This window comes from Somniosus microcephalus, chromosome 6 (assembly GCF_052327205.1).
Source record: "Somniosus microcephalus isolate GS21.2 chromosome 6, FLI_Smic_1.0, whole genome shotgun sequence".
NCBI classification, from domain to species: domain Eukaryota; kingdom Metazoa; phylum Chordata; class Chondrichthyes; order Squaliformes; family Somniosidae; genus Somniosus; species Somniosus microcephalus.
In genome coordinates, this window is record NC_140992.1 from 54,308,333 (window position 1) to 54,332,469 (window position 24,137).

General features: G+C 42.9%; 1 protein-coding gene across 1 annotated transcript in view; it reads left to right on the forward strand.

Moving 5' to 3' along the window:
- Positions 1-23,883, forward strand: part of LOC147115735 (putative cation-transporting ATPase 13A4) — a 124,288-nt gene extending 100,405 nt beyond the window's left edge. The window contains exons 23-29 of the mRNA XM_085990857.1: positions 4,534-4,630; positions 5,826-5,898; positions 8,459-8,633; positions 11,468-11,676; positions 18,227-18,315; positions 19,689-19,769; positions 22,215-23,883. Coding sequence (XP_085846983.1) covers positions 4,534-4,630; positions 5,826-5,898; positions 8,459-8,633; positions 11,468-11,676; positions 18,227-18,315; positions 19,689-19,769; positions 22,215-22,520 — 1,030 coding nt within the window. The 3' untranslated portion in view covers positions 22,521-23,883. The remainder of the gene's footprint in view (positions 1-4,533; positions 4,631-5,825; positions 5,899-8,458; positions 8,634-11,467; positions 11,677-18,226; positions 18,316-19,688; positions 19,770-22,214) is intronic.
- Positions 23,884-24,137: the final 254 nt, after the last annotated feature.

Here is a 24,137-nt window from a genome sequence, read left to right on the forward strand (position 1 = left end):
GGGCAGGAGATACCCCCCAAACAGGGTCTACAGATGCAGGGTCAGCTATCTCAACATGTCTGAGCAGCAGTGCCAAAGGCGGCTCCGACTTTTGCGAGAGGTAGTGACTGACATCTGCGCAATGCTACAGCAAGACCTGCTGCCCAGAGGACCAGGTGGACAAGCATTACCAATGGCCGTCAAAGTCACCACTGCACTCAACTTTTTTGCCTCAGGCTCATTCCAGGGATCAGCAGCAGACATCAGCGGCATCTCCCAGGCGGCCGCACACACTTGCATCACGCAGGTAACCGATGCCTTCTTTGCCCTCGTGCACAATCACATCCATTTCACCGAGGATCGAGCAAGTGTCACGGCACGAGCAGTTGGATTAGCTCATCTGGCAGGCTTTCCAAGGGTACAGGGCATCGTTGACTGCACACATGTAGCCCTTAGGTCACCCCATCGCAATCCAGGTATTTTTGTCAACCGCAAGGGCTTCCACTCCCTCAACGTTCAGCTGGTGTGTGAACACAAGAAGGAGATTTTGCATGCTTGTGCCATGTACCCTGGCAGTTGCCATGACTCCTTCATACTGCGCTAGTCTAGTGTGCCTCCGCTAATCAGTCCGCCAGACCAACTTAACGGATGGTTACTTGGAGACAAGGGCTATTCCCTGAGGACGTGGCTGATGACGCCGTTGAGGAGGCCAGCCAACAAAGCTGAGGAGCGCTACAACTCCAGCCACATTTCCACCAGATCCATTAACGAACAAACCATCGGTTTGCTGAAGATGCGCTTCAGATGCCTGGATAGATCAGGTGGAACCCTGCAGTACTCAGCAGCCAGGGTCTCCAGAATCATCGTGGTTTGCTGTGCACTTCACAGCATGGCACAGCGTCATGGCTTGCAAATTCCTGAGGCCCAAGTGGCTCCTCACATATCCTCCTCAGATGAGGAGGAGGAGGAGGAGGAAGAGGAGGAGGAGGAGGGCGAAAACGAACATCCTGCAGAGGCAGCATTACACGAGAACATTGCTGCCCGGGATGCAAGGAACACACTCATCCTGACCAGATTTGTTTAGCCTACTCAATCAAACACTTTTGCCTCACAGCTTCTTACCTGAGCATCGACAGTGGCCAAGACCCTGTGGATTCCTAGCTATTTTACAATTGCAAGTAATCCTAAGCCCTCAATGTGAAAATCCCATTCGCGAAATGACACATGCCACAACTACAGCAGTAGCCATCAGATTTTTTATTAACATTATTAATCTGATGGCTTTTTCTAACAATACATCAAATTTCACCCAAGTGACTACCCTTGTGACTACTTGTGCTTTATCTTCCTCTTACGCATGCTCCTACATAGTGCTTCCCCTGTTGCTTCAGCAGATGTGGAGGCCCCTTGCTCACTTCCCTGCTGCTCCTGTCTCGACACCTTTGGCGGGCGTCCTCTGGGGTTGCGAGCCTGTGAGGGCTTGTCAACAGTCTGCTGCTCCTGCGGTTGTGCAGGGGTTGAGACGTCTATCTTACTTGGGTGTGGACTCTGGTGGGACTCTGACCGAGGGCTCTGTAGTGGCATGGAAGTGTGAGCGCTTGGAGAGGAACCCCCACTTCCTTGAGGTCTGCCACCAACCTCCCTCTCATGGGTCAGGTCCCCCTCCGCACCTGCAAGTGGCTGGAGAGCACCTTGCTGCACACCAGGGGGGCCATGGGGACCCGTATCTGCAATGGCAGTCCTACTCAGAAGGACTTCCATGAAGGTCTGGTTTCTCTGTTCAATAGATGCCGATCGCTCCTCAAGAGATGTCATTCTATTCTGAACAATGACCATGTTTTCCATACCCTGGCAACTAAGCTCCTCCATGGCCGTAGCCCTCCTCTCCTCTACCGTAGCCCTCCTCTCCTCTACCGTAGCCCTCCTCTCCTCTACCGTAGCCATCCTCTCCTGTACGGTAGCCAGCCTTATCACGGAGGTAGCAAGTGTTTCCACGGAGGTAGCCATCCTTTCCGTGGTGATGCATTCATGCGCCAATGACTCCACAAAGGCTCTGCTCATGTTCGCTGTGGACTCCTCCATTCACTCCAAACTCGCAGCGACCCTAGAGACAAAACCTGCCAGAGACTCCTGCATCTGTGCCTGGAGTTCCATCACCTCTGATCTTATGGATGGACCCAGAGGCAAAGGGTCGACATGCTGCTGAGCCGAGCTGGCTGTGTGGATGCAGGTGGCTGAGGAGGTCAACTCCTTGGGAGTCACCCGCAGAACCTGGATACAGTGCAGGAAAAGATTTCATGACCTTTAGCACATTGGAAAAGTGAGTATGAATTTCCCATCACCCTCAATCTGATCCCCATTGCCTTTCCTCACCAGCACTCAGCTTTAGCAATCTCTTCCTCCACATCCCACTTGACACTGACATCCATGCACCCTTACCCATTCCCCCTCTCTCTATGCTCACATTCACATAACTATTCGACCATGCAGCCCTCACACTCCCTATCACTCTGATGCTTTGAACACTACTGACAACACACAGGGAGGGCCCTTGGTCTTGCAACCTCACTCCATCTTTGTCTCCTTCTAAGTATCTATGCTATGCAATCTCTACACTCACTCCTTCATTCTCACTCAACCTCCACTTGTCTCCCTCATTGCAGGAAAAGAGAGCTCACAACAAGAGAGAGCGAGCCAGGACAGGAGGAGGGCCACTCTCAATAGCCCACCTAACCCCCTGGGAGGAGGCCGCCCTGGAAATCATCGGCATTGAGAATGATTCGCGCGTGGGGGATGGACAGATGGATGCAACACAGCAAGCTGGTGACAGAAAAGTTTCCCATCTCTCTCTTTGACATTGCATGAGTCGCTGATAATGATTGTGAAGCTGCAACAGATGCACTTATGAGCATCTGCAAAAAGCAAGTGCATGTAGCCTTTGCATCACATCTCTGACTCTTTCCTTTACTCCCCCACAGGACCATCACAAGCATCCATCCCCCCTAGCCAGGAAGAAGAGGCTGAGCAGCCAGACTCCTCAGAGGAAGCTGCAACCTCTGAGGGCGCAGCGTCAGTAGAATTCAGCGCACCCAGCACCAGCGCAGACACTCACACCTCGGTGGGACCTTCGGGACATAGAGTAGTATTGTCACCTGGTGTATCACAGCTCACAAGTGAGCATCAGCAGATTGTGGAGACAGGGACAGCAGTGGAGAGTCCTAGTCGGAGGGCACAAGACTCTGCCAGTTCCGGGAGGGGGGACAGGGGTGAGGGCAGAAGTGCGGGAAATAGAACGGACACGGTCAAGGGCCATGTCAACCACGGTAGAGGGGAATCCTCGGTTGAGGAAAAAGGAAGACATGTCGGAAGCACTAGTATGGAAGGTGGCATCGTCAGAACAGACGCGGCAGAGACGGAGAAACTGGGAGAATGGAATAGAGTCCTTACAGGAAGCGGGGTGGGAGGAAGTGTAGTCCAGGTAGCTGTGGGAGTCGGTGGGCTTGTAGTGGATGTTTGTTGAAAGCCGATCGCCAGAAATGGAGACGGAGAAGTCAAGGAAGGGAAGGGAAGAGTCGGAGATGGACCATGTGAAGGTGAGGGAAGGGTGGAAATTGGAAGTAAAGTGAATGGACTTATCTAGTTCAGGGCGAGAGCAGGAAACGGCACCAATACAGTCATCGATGTACCAGAAAAAGAGGTGAGGGAGGGGACCTGAGTAGGACCGGAACAAAGAATGTTCCACATATCCCATGAACAGGCAGGCATAGCTAGGGCCCATGCGGGTTCCCATAGCAACACCTTTAATTTGGAGGAAGTGAGTGGAGTCAAAGGAGAAGTTGTTCAATGTGAGAACAAGTTCAGCCAGGTGGAGGAGGGTGGTGGTGGATGTGGGACTGGTTGGGCCTCTGTTCAAGGAAGAAACGGAGCGCCCGAAGGCTGTCCTGGTGGGGGATGGAGGTGTAGAGGGATTGGACGTCCATGGTGAAAAGGAGACAGTTGGGGCCAGGAAACTGGAAACTGTTAAAGTGACGGAGGGCATCGGAAGAGTCGCGAATGTAGGTGGGAAGAGACTGGACAAGGGGAGAAAAAATAGAGTTGAGATAGCCATAGAATGCCATCTTCCTTGCATATTCATGCATTATTCATCACTCTGCCTTAAAAAACATCCCTGTTTCAATTTTTTTAAACTGTGAATTTAAGCCTTAAAATGAAATGGCTAATTTTTCAATCAAGGCTACCCAACGTCAAACTATTGGTTAGTGTACAGTGTTTATGTTGCATTCAGCAGTGTTTACATGCCTTCTTGGGCTATGATACAGTGGAAGTTACATGATATAGTACTTGCTAATACAGACAATGACCATCTTTATAGTTCAGTAATATTTCATACTGAAGGATCACATGATCACTAACTATCCTTGGTAAAGGTGGGGAGGGAGGGGGTTTCAGCACAGGCAAGGAGGAATGATAACAGGACTCATTAGACACATACAATGTTTTTTTTTAAACAGCTTAGTAATAAATGTCTTTATATTGTTTTTTTTTCCCCAACAGGGAGGGAAGGGCAGCACTGGTCACCTCATTTTGCATATTTAAGTATATGGCTCTCTACAGCATGATCCAGTATCTTGGGGTTTTGTGTCTGTACTGGGTATGAGTAATTTTTTCAAAATTATTTTTGTTGAAAAAGAAATGGGAAAATTTTCACATTTTAATTTCACTCAGCCAAATTATATCTATTCATGTAATTTTGTGGATTCAAAGACCTTGGTTAAAATTCAGAGTGGCATTTGTAAAGTACATCAAATCCATTCAGATTTGACAGACTGGAATTAAGGAAAGACAAATTGATTGCTTTGAATCCTGCTCTAAAACTCACCATGAATTCAAAAGTTTGATACTTGCTACGAAAAACAAAAGTAAACCAAGAAAGTCTGAATCCATTTACTTAAAACTATTTCACATTGACTCTGATTTATGTTCAAATTCTAAAGTATGAATCCATTTATTTAAAACCATTTCACATTTACTTTGATTTATGTTAAAATTCTAAAGTGTATTATTTCTAATCAGGAATCTATTTATTAAAATGCATGTGTTTCACAAAACAAGTTTCATAAATTTTCAAACTTCTCAAAGATCACTTTGTTATTTATTTCCTTCATTTTTTTTCTTTCCGTGCTTGAAGACGTTGACTCGTTACGGTTCCATTGGATGTTGTCAGCCTGTGTTATCTTGCCCAGCTGCCCAGTCTTTACCTATGAGCCCAGAGATTGAATCTGAACAGGTTATTCAATCAAAGCAAAGTCCAATCCTGATATCCACATACCTACATTTTCTAATCGGGGTTAATTGGATAGTGATCAAGAGTTGAAGCCTTGGCTGACTTTTCCCTCTCCAGCCAATAATACTGAGATCAACTAGATTGGCCAGCCCAGCTGAAATGAGTTAACTAAGTACATCCCAAGAACTGAACCAAGGGCCCGCCCAGTGTACAAAGTTCATGCAACATGATGCAAATATGCAAATTAGGCCCTTCGGGAGCCCAAACTGATCCTTTACAATTTCACAACCCGTTATTTTACAAAGCAACATTTTATAAAAACCTCAATCAAATTCAGGTATTTTGCCATTTAAAAGGAAACTTGTGATCTGCATGCTTAATGTAATATAGAAAATGTAATTTGTGTTACTTTTACTTCTGTACTGCCCAGCCAGTTTCCTCTCCATACACTGGCAACCACCTTAGTAACTGTAGAGTTTGCAGACACTATTCTAGCATTAACTATGAATTGACAAGTTACTTATATTCAGTGTATTAATATAAAATTATTTTTTCAATTTAGGAAGCAAATACTTTTGGGAATTATCAGTTTTTGTTTGAGGACCTGGCTATTACAACAGTTATTGGTATCACGAGTAAGTATTCTTACCACTGTGTCCCAATAAATCATTTAGCTGATGTCAATGTTTTCTTGGGTTTTGGAATAATTTGTAAAGACTTGTATCCTGAACTAATCAGAAATCTGAATTACTTCTTTAACAGCTGAGTAAACAACTTAGCCTGGAATTTCCACTCGATTGAGTTGGCTTTTTCGGCGCAATTCCCCCGATATCAGCATAACCGATGCAAAAGATCATGGAATTTTAAGCACAAATTACGCTCAGCGCAAATTGAGTTTCCGCGATCTTTTGCGCTAGTTTTAAAAACATTGTGTTAGAAGCTGGCCCTGCCCACGAAGCACGCCACACCTCCAGGGTAAATTAATCACCAATTTCCCGCTAATTGCACTCGTATGTAGGCCTTCGAGGAGGCTCCAAAAATTAAGCTGGATCTTTTGGGCACAAGGACACTAATAGGTATGTTTTGAAAGGTTTTGAATTTTTTTTAACTTTATTAAAGAACTGACTACTGTACCCTAATCTAACTGGAGAATAGTTTTGTAATATTTTTGAAAGTCATTTTCAGTCATTTAAAATTGGGTTACTCACAGGTGGTGGTTTGCCACTGTGATTTTAAATGTTTATTTTTTGAGATTAAACCCATTTTCAGCTGTATTAATCAAACTTTACCAAGTTACCACTCTTAAATATATCAAGGAATATTTTTTAAAGCAATGTTTTTTTTAAAATGCTGCCCGATTATGCTGTTCATGGCAGATTTTGCGTTTGGCGATACATAAATGAGTTTTAGTGGAAGCTCGGGGGGAAGCGTAAAAACACTTTTTAAAATGCCCGCAATTTTGGGCGCAATTTGCGCCAGAATCGCCGATTGCTCCCAATGCAGAAACTCTACCCCATCATATCAGCTTCTACATTTTTCAGTATATTTATAAATTGGTAAGACTATTGGTAGTTCCCTGCAACCCCCCCCCACCCCGCCCGAGACACAGGTGAGCAGCAGCCCTATATTCAACTAATTAATTAAGAAAAAATATTGAGTATGTTTGTATAAAATATTAATGTATATTTTTGCTTTATGTCAATATGAAATGCATGAATTTTGGCAATAATTTAGCATGGTGAGGTAAATGCTTAAAAGGAATTAATTTTAACTTTGTGTAATTTACCCTAATTCCAAGTATCTAATAAACACTACTTTTTTAGTCAGTCTTTGCATCCACAACATCCTGTTTGGTGGGGCTGGTGGGACAGTAAAGGCCTGATGCATCTCTGTGAATTCTGCCACTTTTGATCAGTCATACAGGAAAAACAGTGGTGCAATTCATGAAAGAGTACTGCTGGCCTTTCTCTCTCGACGCTCTGAGAGCTCACTTCCCTCCCTAGAGTCAGAGGGGGAGAAATTCAACTCACAGACGGCCAGGGGTTGAAAATTGATGAACACCTCAACCACCCCATTGATGCCCAAGGCCCACCTGAGGCCATATTCAGGCAAGCCTCTAAAGGGGTGAGCAGCCTACCCACCTGAAACAGCCATAAGGCTGTTTTACTATGCAAATTAGGGCCCTATGATTTTAACAGCATGCTCATTATTAAATCAATTAGCTTCAAGTTATTGATTTAAAAATCCTAAAGTTGTACTGCAGTAATCATAATGATATGATTAATATGTAATACATGTAGGATGATTACAACCTAATAGAAAACGATGCATTATTTTTTCGAAAACTCTATTCTTCCCATCAGCTGATGCTCATAGAACTGTAGTCCAAATAGTATTAAAAAATACTTCCTGATATGAGGTGCAAAGCCTCAATGCAAAACTCAGTAACTATAAAGTTAACAGTTAGTAGGAGGGAATGTGGCAGTTGTTGTTTTGTATCTTCACATTCTTCCCTTGGAGGACAGTGTGAAGTAGTAGATTAACAGTCTGATCGGCTGTCATGTGAATGCACCTTCCATGGCCATAACCATCTTTAAAAGGGTGGTTAGTCCTATAGAGCGGGCGAGTTTTATGGGCTTCCACAACCAATTGTGATTGGAGGGACCACCAGACGTGAGTATCCCACTGGATGTCAATCCAGAATTCAGAACTGGAGCTTTGGTCTCCACTCACCAGGATTGTCTGAAGTAGGGTTTGAACCCTATACCTTTGGACTCAGAGGTGGGAATGCTACCGCTCCAATGTGGGAGTGATAGTGAAATATGTTCAAACTGGAAAGCTCACAAAAACCCAAATTTGGTTTGTTTGTACTGTGAGTCATAAAATGTGTGGGAGAGTATAATGTACTATCAAGATTCAGATGATGATCACTCACACTTTGCTCTTTCAGTTTAAAATCGTTGAGACCCATTGAATATGTTGCAGGCTTATGACTCAGTCTTAGATATGTTATTCTTTATAAAAACTGCTCTTCCCGTTAGTGTTGTCATGTTGATGGTGTTTCATTTTACATTGTATATATTTTTTTATTGCGTTTTGGAAGAGGTTGATGTGCTTTTTAGTAGATCCAAGATATTTGTGTAAATGAATTAATACAAGATTTTTACCCCAACTCAAATCTTTATTGTATTTCAGTGAGCTTTAATCATGCACAACCACAATTGGACCCACATCGACCCCCTGGCCAGCTTATCTCTCCACCTTTGCTGTTGTCAGTTATTCTCAATGTCATTCTTAGCCTGGTTTTACATGTGTTTGGATTCACGATGGTTCAGCAACAGCCTTGGTACACAGCCACAGATATATACAGGTACAATATATTAAAAAGTATTACAAAGTATTTACAGCACAGAAAGAGGCCATTCGACCCAACAGATCAGTGACGGTGTTTATGCTCCACAAGAGCCTCCTCCCACCCTTCTTCATCTAACCCTATCAACATATTCTTCCATACCTTTCTCCCTCATAGGCTTATCTAGCTTCCCCTTAAATGCATTTATGCTATTTGCCTCAACCACTCCTAGCGTGTTCCACATTCTAACCACTCTCTGGGTAAAGAAGTTTCTCCTGAATTCCCTATTGGATTTATTGGTGACTATCTTATATTTATGGTCCCTCGTTCTGGTCTCTCCCGCAAGTGGAAACATCTTCTCTATGTCTACCCTATCAAACCCTTTCATAATCTTAAAGACCTCTATCAGGTCACCTGTCAGTCTTTTTTTCTAGAGTAAAGAGCCCCAGCTTGTTCAATCCTTTCTGATAGGTATAACCTCTCAGTTCTGGTATCATTCTAGAAAATCTTTTTTGCACCTTCTCCAGTGCCTCTATACCTTTTTTGTAATATGGAGACCAGAACTGTTCACTGTACTCCAAGTGTGGTCTTAGCTCTTAATGTCAGATTTGTTAAAAGCTCATGACCATTATCAATTCTATATGAGTTTAACAGCCTTTCCTATGTCTTTATTACTTCAGGAGCCTCTAACGTTTTTGATATAATTTATTTTATCAAATGTAAAAATAAGACAATCCATTGTTTCAGTGCATTGCATTTTGACACTGTGCTATATTTTCATATTGCTATAGAGGTATAATAAAGGATTGCATTATCATTAGATTACATGATTAATCACATTAAAGTATAAAATCTAAATTAAATGTAATTTCCAGCAAAGGAAGAAAAAAAATCAACTTTTTAATCAACTGGATATAAAGGAAACTGATTTCATAGGTTAGTGAAGCTTTCTGATATTTTCAGATGGATTTCTCATTTACTGTTGTAACTTAGGCTGGAATTCCACACATTCACCTTCCAATCATAATCAATGGGGGAAGATTTCTGCACTTGAATAAATCTGGATAACTCAGTGAGGATGAAATTGGTCTTTGGTAATAGCGCAAAATGGGCAATAGCGAATCGGCAGCCCATCTTCTACCTCACTGGATTTTTTTTCCATTGAAGTCAATCGAGCAGGGTGTAAAACGAGCTGTAGATTCGTTTTAGCCTGTTTTGGGCTATTGCTGAATTTCATCCCCTGGTTTTATGGTTCAAAATTATTTTACTTCAGTCGCAAAGCTTTTTGAAAGCTTCTCCATCACTATTCCTTTTGGGGAACGTGTGAGCATGGTTCACTTTTCTTGTGAACTATCAGCTGATTTCATGACCGTGCATCAGCCATCCCTTTCCCCCTCCTGGAAGAGGGAAAAAAAAGTCCTGTAGCCAGTTCAGGAGTTCTTTGTTAAAAAATCCTCTTCAAATTTCCAGGAGATCCCAGATTCACACATTATTTTCCAGAAAAAAATCTACGGACTTACCTGAGGGCTCCTGAGGTGCGTATACTTCCGTTCCTGGACCTCTCCAACTCGAAATGCGCAGGGCCCACGTATCCCAGAGGCGCATGCAGTTCGCAAGTGTCCTTGGGATCACGTGGGCCATGGGGATCCAATAGAAGAAGGGAATCTCCCTTCATACACTTGCCAGTTAGACCTGTCAAGCATATGAATGGAGATCACCCCAAAAACACTGTAAAACATTCAATAATTTTTTTTTAAATCACATTTTTACAATGAGTTGAAATTATAATAAATTAAATATTTTAAACAAAAATTAATTTTTGGAAAAAAATAATTAAAGTTTTTTACAGGGCTAAAATTAAACTTACCTTTTTTAAAAGTATTTTAAAATTATAAATGAGTGAAAACATTTTTTTTAAAACTTTTTTTCAACTCTTATGCTGGTAAAAGCAGGCCTTACGCCTGCTCTTACCAGGCATAAGATTTCTAAGGGTTTTCTGCAGGCGGAGGGTCTCCAGAAAGCGGAACTATCCGCCCGCAGAGGCCCTACTCCAGGGCAGGCGTCCGATCTGTCAAGAGCATTCTTGACAGATCGGAAATGGCGGTTTTCAGCGCAAGCACTTCGCATGCCTGAAACTGGCATTTCCGTTGTCCCTATGGGTGTGTACACAGCTTGTACCCACCCGTTGGGATCGGAATATACGGCCCATTATTTTCACACACTGCCTTTTGTGGCACTTTATCAAAAGCCTCTTGGAAATACAAGTAGACGATGTCTACTCGGTCTCCTTAATTCATCATTCTAGTCACCTCTTCAAAAAATTCAGTCTGGTTTGTGAAACGTGATCTCTGCTTTCTGAAGCCGTATTGGGTATCCCTTTTCACTCCCGTATCTTCTAAATGTTCATTTATACCATCTGTAATGATAGTTTCCATTAACTTCCCCACCATAGAGGTTAGACCCATTGGGGTAATTTGAACCGCATCCCCGTGCAAAAAATGATAACGAATCGGCAGCCTGTTTTACACCTTGCCGGATTTTTCTTTTCCCAAGAATTGACTTTAATGCCTTTTTGAATAATGGGACCAGGTGTTGTTCTGACACTAACCCTGCTCTTAATGCACTATTAAAAATATATACCAAGGCGTCACACATGACCTCCGCCATTTCTTTGAGTATTCGAGGATAAATTAAATCTGGTCCAGCTGCTTTTTCTACCTACCTCTAATGGTTAAAGGGACAATGAAGAGGGGGAGGGGCACTTTGACATTTGACAAAAATCCTTTGTCCAATCAATAATACTATAGTATTTTTAATTGTATTTAAAATTCTTTAATAATTTCTCTTTGCAGAGCTTGTAAACCCACGAACCTAACCAGTGATGATATAACTACATATAACAAGACAGCAGATACTATTTCCATCTCCCTGGCACCAGATGAAGATAACTATAAGAGTTATGAGAATACCACTGTGTATCTGCTATCTCTTTTCAACTGTATAACAACAGCAATTGTATTCTGCAAAGGAAAGCCCTATCGAAAACCAATCTATACGAACTGTAAGGAACATTGTTATTTCCAATAGCTTCTATGAAATTATTTTCTATTATGATTTTCAGTTAAATATAGATGCATGTTTTTAATAATTGATTTTAAATGATTCCTCATAGAAGCTAACATTAATGTAGGGGGGGGCTTTCAATCAAAATCCAGATTACAGTATTCCATTGAGCCTTTCATGTGCCGATTTATTATATTTTTGAGTCACATCTGAGTACACTAAGTACCACTGAAAGCATTAAATACAGCTCTCCTTCTGGATCATCTCCTTATGGTGGCACAGGTGAGCCATACAGACCTGGAAACTCTCAGGTTTGATTCTAACTCTGTGCTCATTTAGCCAGTCTCATCTGAGAAAATAATAAGGTGCTACAATTGGCTGCACTGCCATTTGGCTAGGGAGAGTAAAATTAACAAATGTTCCCATCTCTGGCCATTATCCAGCAACCTCTGCTGGAAGTGTGTGTGGAGTGACAGGATTAGGATTGGCTGTGATGCACTCATGCTTAAGTAGGCTTCTGACACTCAAGAGTCAATTTTCCAATCAGTTAAACCTAATTAACTGGAAGGATACCTGCACTAAAATGCACCATAGTACTGGCACTGCCATTAGAGGAAATTATCAGCTGCTCCCTCTAGTTCTCTTGCCGTACTTTCTTCCTGGCATACTGCAGTGTTGTCTTATAGGGAGGTTTCTTTGAAGTAGCAAGTAGGCCACTCCTTGCTATCACCTTATTCTACACCACCTCTACTTTGCCAGTCACCAAACAACGGGTACAGTATTGCACCACACCGTCCCTTAGCTACAGACTCAGTTTCTTGCCTCCACAATTATTGTGCTAACCAGTGGGTTTTCTCAGCTACGCTTATTACCCAGACAACCTATGCAAAGGCTGTCGACATTTTATCCCTATTTGTGGTCATTTACCTTTAAATGACTGCACCCTTTAAGTTTACCCATCATCCCTTGTAAAAGGAATTTCAGGGCTGTGAAGATGCAATTTCCCAGCTCCCTTTTGTGATGTCCCAACACCAGGCCGAACTGTGAAGCTGACTCCAGAAAATGAGATGGGGCCAGTGTAGTGTATGTGCCTTTAAGTCAGAACTACCTTTACAGCTCCTGTATACTGTAGTACCGGCAGTGACCACACCGGTATATAAGCTTTGCGCATGCCTCTGTACCCCCTGTCTTGAGACTACCCTCCTCCAGTAAAGACCTGTTTATTGTTAATGTACAGCATCCGTGTGATTATTTAATAATAGCATATCCACTGAACCACGGATCCAACAGTGAACACCGAGTGGCGTCGAGAAAAAGAAAACAAACTGGAGAGAGAGAGGGTAAAGAACAGCCGGGTTCTAGACTGAGCGGCGTCAAAAAATATAAAAAGAAGAATGCGCAGAGCACAGCCAGGGCTCACGGGCTGAACAGGGTCTGCGGGGCGAAGAAAGGGGAGCGCGGGAGACGCCATTGAGCCACGGAGAAGAAGGAAGAGCGTGGGAGGCGCCATTTTTAGAAGCCGCAGCGGAGAAGAAGGGCGAGCGCGGGAAGGAAGGAAAGCGCGGGAGACGTCATTTTGTGCCAGCGGAGAAGAAGGGGAAGCGCGGGAGGCGCCATTTTTGACAGTTAACTCACACCCAAGGATGCCGAAGAGTGGCAGTATCTCTACATTCGACAATGAAGTCGAAGATTGGGTGACATATGTGGAACATATTGAGGTGCACTGCAGGGCGAATGAAGTGCCAGATGCTAATAAAGCACTGGTTCTGTTAAATTCCATGGGTGCAAAAACTTATGGGTTACTGCGAAATCTAATAACCCCAGAGAAGCCGGTAAACAAGAATTTTGAAAGCATAGTAGAAATCCTAGAGGACCACTTAAACCCCACACTGCTGCTGATAGCAGAACGATTTAAGTTCCATAAAAGGAACCAACACAAAGACGAAAGCAATGCTGAGTACCTAACGGAACTGCGCAAGCTATCGAAACACTGCCAGTTTGGAGTGGGACTAGCAGATACGTTACGGGACAAGTTTGTGTGTGGGCTACAAAGTGAAGGAACTCAGAAACGGCTTCTATCAGAAAAGGACCTTACGCTGGACAAAGCTTTCAGTATGGCAGTATCACATGAAGCAGCCGCAAGGGGCGCTGCAGAGATATAACGGAGACCGCAAGAATATGGCACCAATGAAATGTCCTGTGGAACAGGGAAGTGCTGTCGCTGCGGCAGAACAACACATGACCAGAAAGATTGTTGGTTCAAGGACCAAGTGTGCAGACAGTGTGGGAAAGCAGGACACATAGCAAGAGTCTGCAGGTCTGGGAAGAAAACCAACAGTAAGAAATCTCCACAGGAGAAGTACAAAAAAGTACACCAGGTGATGGACAGTGGTTCAGATGAACAGAAAAGTGACACAGACTCCGGAAGCAAGGAGCTGGGTTGTCTGAAACTACATAAGGTAACAGAAATGGAGGATCACCAGACTATCTGGGTTACACTCAAGATAGACGGAGTCCAAGTGAAAATGGAATTGGACACAGGGTCAGCTCTAACAGTCATAAATCAAAGCGACTACAAGCGGCTATTTTCACACATACCCTTGAAAGCTACAGAGATTGCCTTGAAGACATATACGGGGCAAAAAATCTACCCCAAAGGAAAAATAAGGGTGAAAGTGACATATAAAGGCCAGGAAATACCTAAAATGGATATATATGTATTGCCAAATGGAGGACCACCACTGCTAGGACATGAATGGATCCGGAAGATACAATTAGATTGGCATTCCATACAGGCACTGAAGGTTGAGGCCAAAAAGGATGACGACGTCACACCTGGACGACTGTCAAAAATGCTAACTGACGCAGAAGAAGTGTTCCAGGAGGGACTAGGAGCACTAAAAGGAATAACAGCAACGATTAAAATAGAGGAAAATGCAAGCCCAAAGTTTCTGAAGGCCAGACCAGTGCCTTATGCGATCAGACCAGCTGTTGAAGCAGAGCTGGAAGGGTTGGAATGTTCAGGAGTACTGTCCAAAGTGGACTGGAGCGAGTGGGTTACACCCATCGTTCCTGTAATGAAGAGGTCGTTGAGTAATACGCCTGGGGAACCAAAGAAGGTCCGCATCTGTGGGGATTTTAAGGTGACAGTGAACCCAGTCCTTCACATGGTGCAATATCCGCTTCCACGAATTGAGGATATTTTCGCCTCGCTATCTGGAGGTAAAGGCTTCACCAAAATTGATCTAGCCCAGGCATACTTGCAAATGGAGGTAGAAGAAGCTTCGAAACATTACCTTACGATCAACACTCATAAAGGTCTCTATCAATACAACCGGCTGGTGTTTGGAGTAGCCTCGGCTCCGGCTATCTGGCAAAGGGCGATGGATCAGGTCCTGCAAGGGATTCCAGGGACCCAGTGTTATTTGGACGACATCTTGGTCACGGGCAAAAATGATGGTGATCACCTCGCCAACTTGGAGAAGGTGCTCACCAGATTAAAGGAGCATGGGCTACGAGCTAATCGCCACAAGTGCGAGTTTTTCCAGAGACAGATCTCGTATTGTGGCCACGTCATCGATGAAGAAGGGTTACATAAGTCCCCTGACAAGATTGAGGCAGTAGTCAAGGCTCCAGCACCGGAAAATGTGTCACAACTGAGGTCGTTCCTCGGGCTGGTAAACTACTACCACAAGTTCTTACCAAATTTGTCTACGGTATTACACCCACTGAACACCCTACTGCAAACAGGGGTACCATGGAAGTGGGATGACAAACGTAGATGAGCTTTCCAGAAGTGTAAAGAATTGATCACATCAAAAGAGGTGTTGGACCATTTCAACCCAGCACTCTCAATTCGTTTGGCATGTGATGCATCACCCTATGGTATTGGAGCGGTGCTGTCGCACAAATTCCCAGACGGGTTGGAGAGGCCAGTAGCCTTTGCGTCTCAGTCACTAACCTCAGCCGAGCGCAACTACGCCCAGATTGACAGGGAGGCCCTCAGCCTAGTATGGGGAGTAAAAAAATTCAACCACTATCTGCATGGGCAGAAGTTCACCTTGCTGACTGACCACAAACCACTTGTCTCCATCTTTAATCGTAAGAAGGGCGTTCCAGTGATGACTGCACAGCGGTTACAAAGATGGTCCCTGTTTCTAGGGGCGAATCAATATGAAATAGAATATAAAGTCACGGAACAGCATGGGAACGCTGATGGGCTATCGCGCCTGCCACTGCCTACTGTGGAGGAAGCACCAGCAGTGGACCCTATCGAGATATTTTATTCGTCAATAATTGAATGATTGCCAGTAACAAACGCGGATATAGAGAAGGAGACCCGCAATGATCCGACGCTGTCGCGGGTATATGAATTGATGGTGAGGGGGCCAACACATGGCGACTCACTGTTGCCAGCATTCTCATCCAGAAGAGAACAGCTGTCAGTATGCCAGGGGACAGTGATGTGTGGATCCAGAGTGGTGATTCCACCCAAGTTAAGGGAGAGAGTGCTAAATGAGCTACATGAAGGTCATCTGGGGGGAGTGAAAATGAAAAGCCTTGCTAGGGCTTATGTGTGGTGGCCGGGAATCGATCAACAAATCGAAGACCTAACTAAGAGCTGCTTAGGATGCCAGAAGGTCCAAAATGCACCACCACATGCCCCTCTACACCCATGGGAGTGGCCCTCCTCTCCATGGCAACGGATGCATATTGATTTTGCTGGTCCATTCATGGACTCAATGTTCTTAATAGCAGTGGATGCTCATTCAAAGTGGCCTGAGGTGATAAAAATGTCTTCAACCACTACAGAGAAAACGATTGCAGTCCTACGGACCATATTTGCCAGAAACGGTTTGCCAGAGCATGTATGAGAAGGAATGGGGTAAGGCATTACACATCCGCCCCGTATCATCCAGCCACCAATGGATTGGCTGAGAGGTTCGTGCAAACCTTTAAGAAGGCGATAAAGGCCACATGCGACGATGAAATTCCACTGCAGCATAAGATGGACAATTTCTTATTAGCCTACCGAAACGCGACACATGCAGTTACCAACCAGACCCCAGCCATGATGTTCTTTAACCGAAGGTTGAGATCTCGTCTGGACTTGCTCAGACCAAATGTGCGAAGAAATGTTGAGGACAAACAATTCCAGCACATCAATGAGAAGCCGACAAGGAGCTTCAATGTAGGGCAACCAGTCTTGGCCCGTGGCTATCGAACAGAGAAATGGCAACCCGGAACGATATGTACAAGGCAGGGGCCATTAATGTACACAGTGGATGTCGAGGAGAACATTGTGAGACGCCACGTCGATCAGATCTTAGCGTCACAGGAACGCGTCAACCCCATGTCTCGAGTACCTGGGGATGAACCTGACATACCGGTAGCATCTACTTCAGACCCAGTAGCAGTGGAACCCGATGAACTACCCGATGAAAAGGGGTCAGAATCGCCTCTGCACCAAGAACAAGAACCTCCGGAAAGGCGCTACCCCGAAAGGGTCAGGAAGCCGCCCCAAAGACTGAATCTATAAATGGACTTTTGTTGTTTAATGTACATGTTGAAATGTTAATTGTTATTTGAATATTAGGGGTACTACTAATCTAAAAGGGGAGGAATTGTAGTGTATGTGCCTTTAAGTCAGAACTACTTTTATAGCTCCTGTATACTGTAGTACCGGCAGTGACCACACCGGTATATAAGCTTTGCGCATGCCTCTGTACCCCCTGTCTTGAGACTACCCTCCTCCAGTAAAGACCTGTTTATTGTTAATGTACAGCACCCGTGTGATTATTTAATAATAGCATATCCACTGAACCACGGATCCAACAGCCAGCACACTGGTAACAACAACATCCAAAAGGAAAATCTACCACACTGTCTAGACTCTCACATAATGAATGGCCATTTGAATGAGGTACCAGAGAGTGACCAGTGCTTGTGAAACCTTATCCCAGCAAAAAGTCAATACTTTGAGGGACTAGGAAAAAAATTGGCAAATAAAGGAAGGAAAAAAGAAAGAATGTATCAAGTACAACAAACGCTTTTAAAATGATCAGTTTATATGGTACTTCTAAAGTTCAGTTGAGCTATCACTCTCTATCTTTTTCTCTCATCTTTATGGTGGAGCGATTTACAAGATTGTAGTTCAGCCAAATCTGATGATGCCACAAACATTGAGAACACAGATGGCGTGGTTTATCTGGGTAGAACATAGAGAATTCAATCACATTGCTGAGTTGCCTCTATAGTCCTTATATGAACCACTTTCTTCAGATTGCACTGAGAATAAGGACTGCTGGAGCATGCATGTGGCCATTTCCTAATTATAAAGAAATAAAAGGACCTGTTCTGCCCACAGAAGGTGCTTCATGGGGGCACAGCTTTTGATTTTCTGCGTGCCCGCGATTTCCCGTGATGTGATCTTGGAAAGGGCTGCTCTCTGCTGGGAGTGTGGAATCGGCCCTTTAACTTCCTAGCTTTTTCTTTCATCGGCTGCTATAATGATGGATTCATGTGCACCCTTTTCTCTTTGATTTCAGATATTTTTATGCTTGTCCTTTTGGCTCAGGTTGGAACGTGTCTGTATTTCCTTTTTGGTGAAGAGGATGTTTTATATAATGCACTGGACGTAAGTATGTAAAGCTGTAAGGTGTGAAATTCAACTTCGGCAGGGATGCAAAACAGACGGTAGCAGTTTAGCCATCTGTTTTGCGCCCCCAACATAGTTGAATTTTACCCCGTAGTTACAATAATTATCAGTATTCTCTACATTAAATTCTTCTGTGCATACAGAAATCTGTTCAGAATATACTTAAAAATATGTAAGTCAGAATATTGTGTGTTTGATTTCAATATTGGAAAGAAATTAAACTATTGGAGTGGAACCCACTGAAGATCAGCTAGGACAACATAATATCCTTATTTGAACCACCTTCTTCAGACTGTAATTGCCGACATTCAATGTAAGCGCACCGAGGCACTTTACTAAAACTGACTTTTCAGCTCAATATTGCAAAAGCACTTGTAAAACTTATGGGGGAAGGTAGCAGAAATCATGGAGTGTAGTCTTCATTCTCCTTCACCACCCTTCCCTAAAACACTACTGGATCCTAGCCTTCCAAAAATATCACACCCTACCCCCTTCAATCCTACTGGACCCCAGGATTCTACTCCCCAGTTGTCCAGTCCCTTCCCCAGTATTTCTGTTCCATGTGACCAGCCCCTTGCTCCAATATTCCTTGATCCCAACCCAGCAGTGGCCCGAGAGCCCAGCATCTTGTCCACTACTCCCAAACCGTATCATCCACCTCTTGTTTCTGCAGCCTCTGGAAAACTACTCCTAGTGCTTTCAGAACTTGTAACCCCTCTCCCACAGTTCCCACCCAGTACTCCCATGCTGAGAAAGACACCATCCCAATACTAGCACATCCTTTTACTCTGATCTGAGTGCTCCAAGATCGCAAGACCATGCTCCTACCACTTCCACACTCCCAGCTCAACAATCATAGTATTCCATGAACCTTGACCATCCACCCACTACTCTGAGACCCAAGGACATTCCTCCCCAATACTTACAGACACAATACCACGCCATTTCTGCTATACCCTACCACCCCTTCCAACTGCCCCTCGACCCCATCCCCAATACTAACAAACCATATGTACTTCCCCTCCCCAGTACTGCTACATGCCTCCTTGTATGCAACCTGCAACATCTTACCTACTATTATCATTTGTTTCCTGTACTTTAGAAAAAAAGGTAAAACATAAAATTAATGGTTAAAACAAATGTAATAAGAATCAAGGTCCCTGATACACAATTTCCATGAAAATAAAGTAATAATCACATAATTTGAAACAGAAAATACAGCTAACATTCCACAATACTTTTGTAATAAAAATGCAATTTCATTTTTTCAATTATCATAAATCAACGGAACAGATAACTCTATCAATGGTTTATTTTAACATTGTAACATGAAACTTCTTTTCTTTTTGCAGCTTGTTTGCACCCCAAGAAGCTGGAGGGTTTACATTCTAGTTATGGTTCTTGTTCATTTTTTTGTTATATTGGCCATTGAGGTAAGTAGGAGTACGATGATTTTTTGGTGTTCTTATGCCTGAAGTATACATTTTGATATTTCTGAGTCTTACATAGAATCTACAGTGCAGAAACAGGCTATTCAGCCCAACTGGTCCATGCCGGCATTTAAGCTCACACACAAGCCTCCTCCCACCCACTTCATCTAACCCGATCAGCATATCCTTCTATTCCTTTCTCCCTCATGCTTATCTAGCTTCCCCTTAAATGCATCTATGCTATTCACCTCAACTACTCCTTGTGGTAGCGAGTTCCACATTCTTACCAGTCTTTGGGTAAAGAAGTTTCTCCTGAATTCCCTATTGGATTTATTAGTGACTATCTTATATTTATGGCCCCTAGTTTTGGTCTCCCCCACAAGTGGAAACATCTTCTCTACTTCTACCCTATCAAACCCCTTCATAATTTTAAACACCTCTATTAGGTCACCCCTCAGCCTTATCTTTTCCAGATAAAAGAGCCCCAGCCTATTCAGCCGTTCCTGATGAGTAGATCCTCTCAGATCTTCCTCCTCCCTGCACCTTGGCTGTGTTGAAATCAGAACCCATCACACTGTCTCCGACTCTAAGACTGCAGTTATACTGCCACTTTCACAGCAGGTAGTGGTTTTAGGTGTGTATCAGTGACAATGGTAGTGCAAGTTAAATGTCAGATTTCTGATATCCAAGTGCACAGGAGGCGGCCTCAAACCAATTTGTTTGCATCAGCTGCAGTACAATTTTTGCTCATTGCAAACTTACATTTTAAAAGTGACTAACTAGGGAGATTTTAAAACTTTGTGTGAAACCTTTTTAATGTTATGAGAGAATTGATGCTCCAGCAAACCATCTCCTATCAATGGCCTGGAATTTACGCAAAGTGATGACGCTCGCCGCTGCCCACAAAGATTTGGCGATCTCCGTGGCATGAATTTCAGCTCTCCCGACCTTTGTTTGAATCTGGCACCAAATCAAGCAAATCCTAAGTGTCCAGCAACAGTGATGTCATCAAGCTGGCTAAGCAGCCAATCACATTGAAGAATTTTCACATACAGCAAACCAGGAAGTAAAATGCACAGATTCTAATTAACATTTTATAAATTTTACAGAGAGCAAAATAAAGATTGGGACATACACATGATTAAGGTAGAAGCTGAAATATCATCAACAAACTTTAAAGAATTATTATATTCAAAACTTGTAATTCTTAATCATATTAGTGGAAAAAAATTGATATTCCACAAATACAAAATTAGTTTTTCAGGGCCAGAACAGTTGTTCAGTATGCTGTTACAAACCAGTTACACCTCTTTCGACATGGCTTAACATTTTAGGGGGTTTCTAACAGTGATATTCCATCGTAAAAGCGGAAGTTTTCGTCCTTCTATGTGATTTCAATTGATTGCCGGCTATAGGAAGTTCCACAGCGCAACCTATCGTGCAGCAGTGAATGACTGACCGCAAATTCAAGATTTCCGCGTTTATCTGCGCATGCGCTAAATCCTGAAGTTACGGTCAGCTTCAGAGGATCACTGACGGCGAACACTGACAGTTTTGCCGTCATTACCACCACAAAATCTGGGCCGATAAGTTTTGCATAAGCAGTTTCCATTATAAATGTGGGCATAGGAATTTGTAATGGTAACATAAAAATAAGGACAGAATGGATGACCTTAAAGTGGGGACTGAATTATGTCTGCATGCCCTGGTCCAATATGTTGCCCAGCCCTAACCCGCTTTATCCCAAGACTACACTTGGTCTAGACTCCCAATGTGCAATGCAACAAGAGATTAAGATTAACGTATTATAAGGACGAATGTATGTCATTAAAATGGGGACTAAATATGGATATATTTCATATGTATCTGTCTATACCTTATTAGAAAGCTTACACCTGCACTCCTTGATCCAATTATCCCCTGCCTTCTAACTCAGCTTCAGCTGAAGACTACACTTAGCCTTGACTGCTGTATGCAACACAGCAGGAGATCGATTAGGCTATTACTCTTCCAGCACAATGGCAAAAGCAAACAAGTTACAATTTAATATATACAGAAAATGCTGGAAATACTCAGCAGGTCAGGCAGCATCTGTGGAGAGAGAAACAGAGTTAACGTTCGAGGTCGATGGCCCTTCATCAGAACTGACGAAGGGTCATCGACCTGAAACGTTAACTCTGTTTCTCTCTCCACAGATGCTGCCTGACCTGCTGAGTATTTCCAGCATTTTCTGTTTTAATTTCAGATTTCCAGCATCCGCATTATTTTGCTTTTGTACAATTTAGTATATCATTGCCTTAAGTATGGAAATAGTGGCATTTTTATTTAGATTGCGATGGCTACTCCTTTTATTAAAAGAACAAGTTGCTTGGCTCAAAAGGAAATGAAAACTGTAGGTTAATTGCAGAAAAATTAATTCATGAAATAAAGCTGATGTTATTTTAATAGGAAATTATAATAGAAAACAGACACCTCTGGCTGTTTCTAAAAAAGTGTTGTAAAGTAAAGTCTACGAGGCGTTACAAGAAGATGCAAAGAATAATAAAGAAAGAACCAAACTGGCCTCCAGAAGATGATTCAGATTATGCAACATTTTGCATCATGGATGAAGAAGTTCTGGAAGTACATTCTAATATGAGCTACGAACATGACAAGATTTCTAAAGCGGCATCAAATGGATATGCAAGTTCTACGCCAAACCAAAATGAGGAGGGAAACTACAAGAAAGAGGACACTCAAAATGCTTATTTATAGCACTAGCAGAAAATTTTTGTTTCACATTGTGATATCATTCCACCTGTAAATACTTCCAACTGACTAACAGTCTTTGGTAAACAGTTTTGTAATACACCATAAGGAAAAATAATGAATGTGGGATTAATGTAAATGATTTTTAAAAGTAATTACATTTATTTCTGTATGATATACTCTGAAAATCATTTGAGAATTTTGGGCCATCCACTTTTACCGTTATGCAGTACTCTCTGTTTACTACTATTGCTCTCTTAATGTCGTATTAGAGTCATAACGTGCTTTCCATTTCAGTCACAAACTATTCAATCAGAAGTACCAGTACACCGGAGCTGCTTGAAAAATCTATTATGTGCTTACTGGTCTCTATCGTGTTTCTGAAACAAGGTTTAAATCTATCTCGAACTTGAAGAAAGCAGTGCAGATTGGATGGGAAGACTGAATAAGTCAAGTCCTCACTGCCTGTTGCAATGGTGTCCTGCACCATGAACAACCAATAGCAAATAATCTACATAATTCATTTTCAATGCTTAACCATTTCTGCTATTCCACATGTCAATTTGTACATGTGGGGATATCCTCATCCAGCACCTTAACAGCAATCCTCACAATTTTTAACTGTTTCCCACCTCACTGAAAATTTTGAAAATCTCACTTTATTTTTTAACTTCATTTATGCAACTTAAATTATGCACGATTCTGTATTTGCATGTGCAGCTTTGCCTTATTATACTAAAATGATTGTACTGTTTAAATGGAGAATGTGAATTGAGGAATTGCATTACAATAATTGCCTAAGAAATGTAAACAGTGATTTTGGCATCTAACAGCTGAACATGTTTATATGGTGCTGATAAGAAATATATTTGAATTTGATCCCTTGATCTATAATCTCACTGAAAATTCATTCCTGCAACATGGCAACTCTGCCCACTTGAATTGGGAGTTCCCCAGGTTCCACGGTTGTAGGGAAGTTATCCATAATGATTAATGCAGAGCTGGATGAAGAATTCTTGGGCCCTGGGCACTAAGAACATTCAGGGTCCCTCCACACCCCGTACACAACCCACTGCTTGATGCCAATCCCCTTGCAATTGGACCCCTGATTCAAACAAGGTCTATTCCTTTATTATTATGGAGTTTCTTTTCTTTGGAGGGTATTTATGTTTATCAAAGATTCCTGTTTCCTTTGTTTCTAAGGTTCCTCATATCTGAACAGTTTGTAACTTGTGAGCTGGAATGGCAGGTGTCAGTATTTATATTGTACCAAATCTGCCGACTCTGCCTTGCCCTCTTCTGACGGTATTTTTAAATTCTGGAATATTTTGATCCAGCGGTTGTGTGCAGTTCTTCTGCCTGATGGTGATATTTAGTGGGGGCCCCAGATTTTCACAGGGCCCTGGGCACGGCCCCTGTAGGCCCTTCTGTTAATCTGCTCCTGGGTTAACGTTTTAATCATTTGGGATACGAGTGCAGCCTGCTAGACAAATTGTGAAAGTTAATAAACCAGGTATATTTTTTAAATGAAAATTTGTCATTTTAGAGAATAAAAACTCTTTAGCCTAGAAATTCAGTGGCCTGCGCCACCAGTTTGCGCCCAAAGAGGGCTTTTGCGCCACT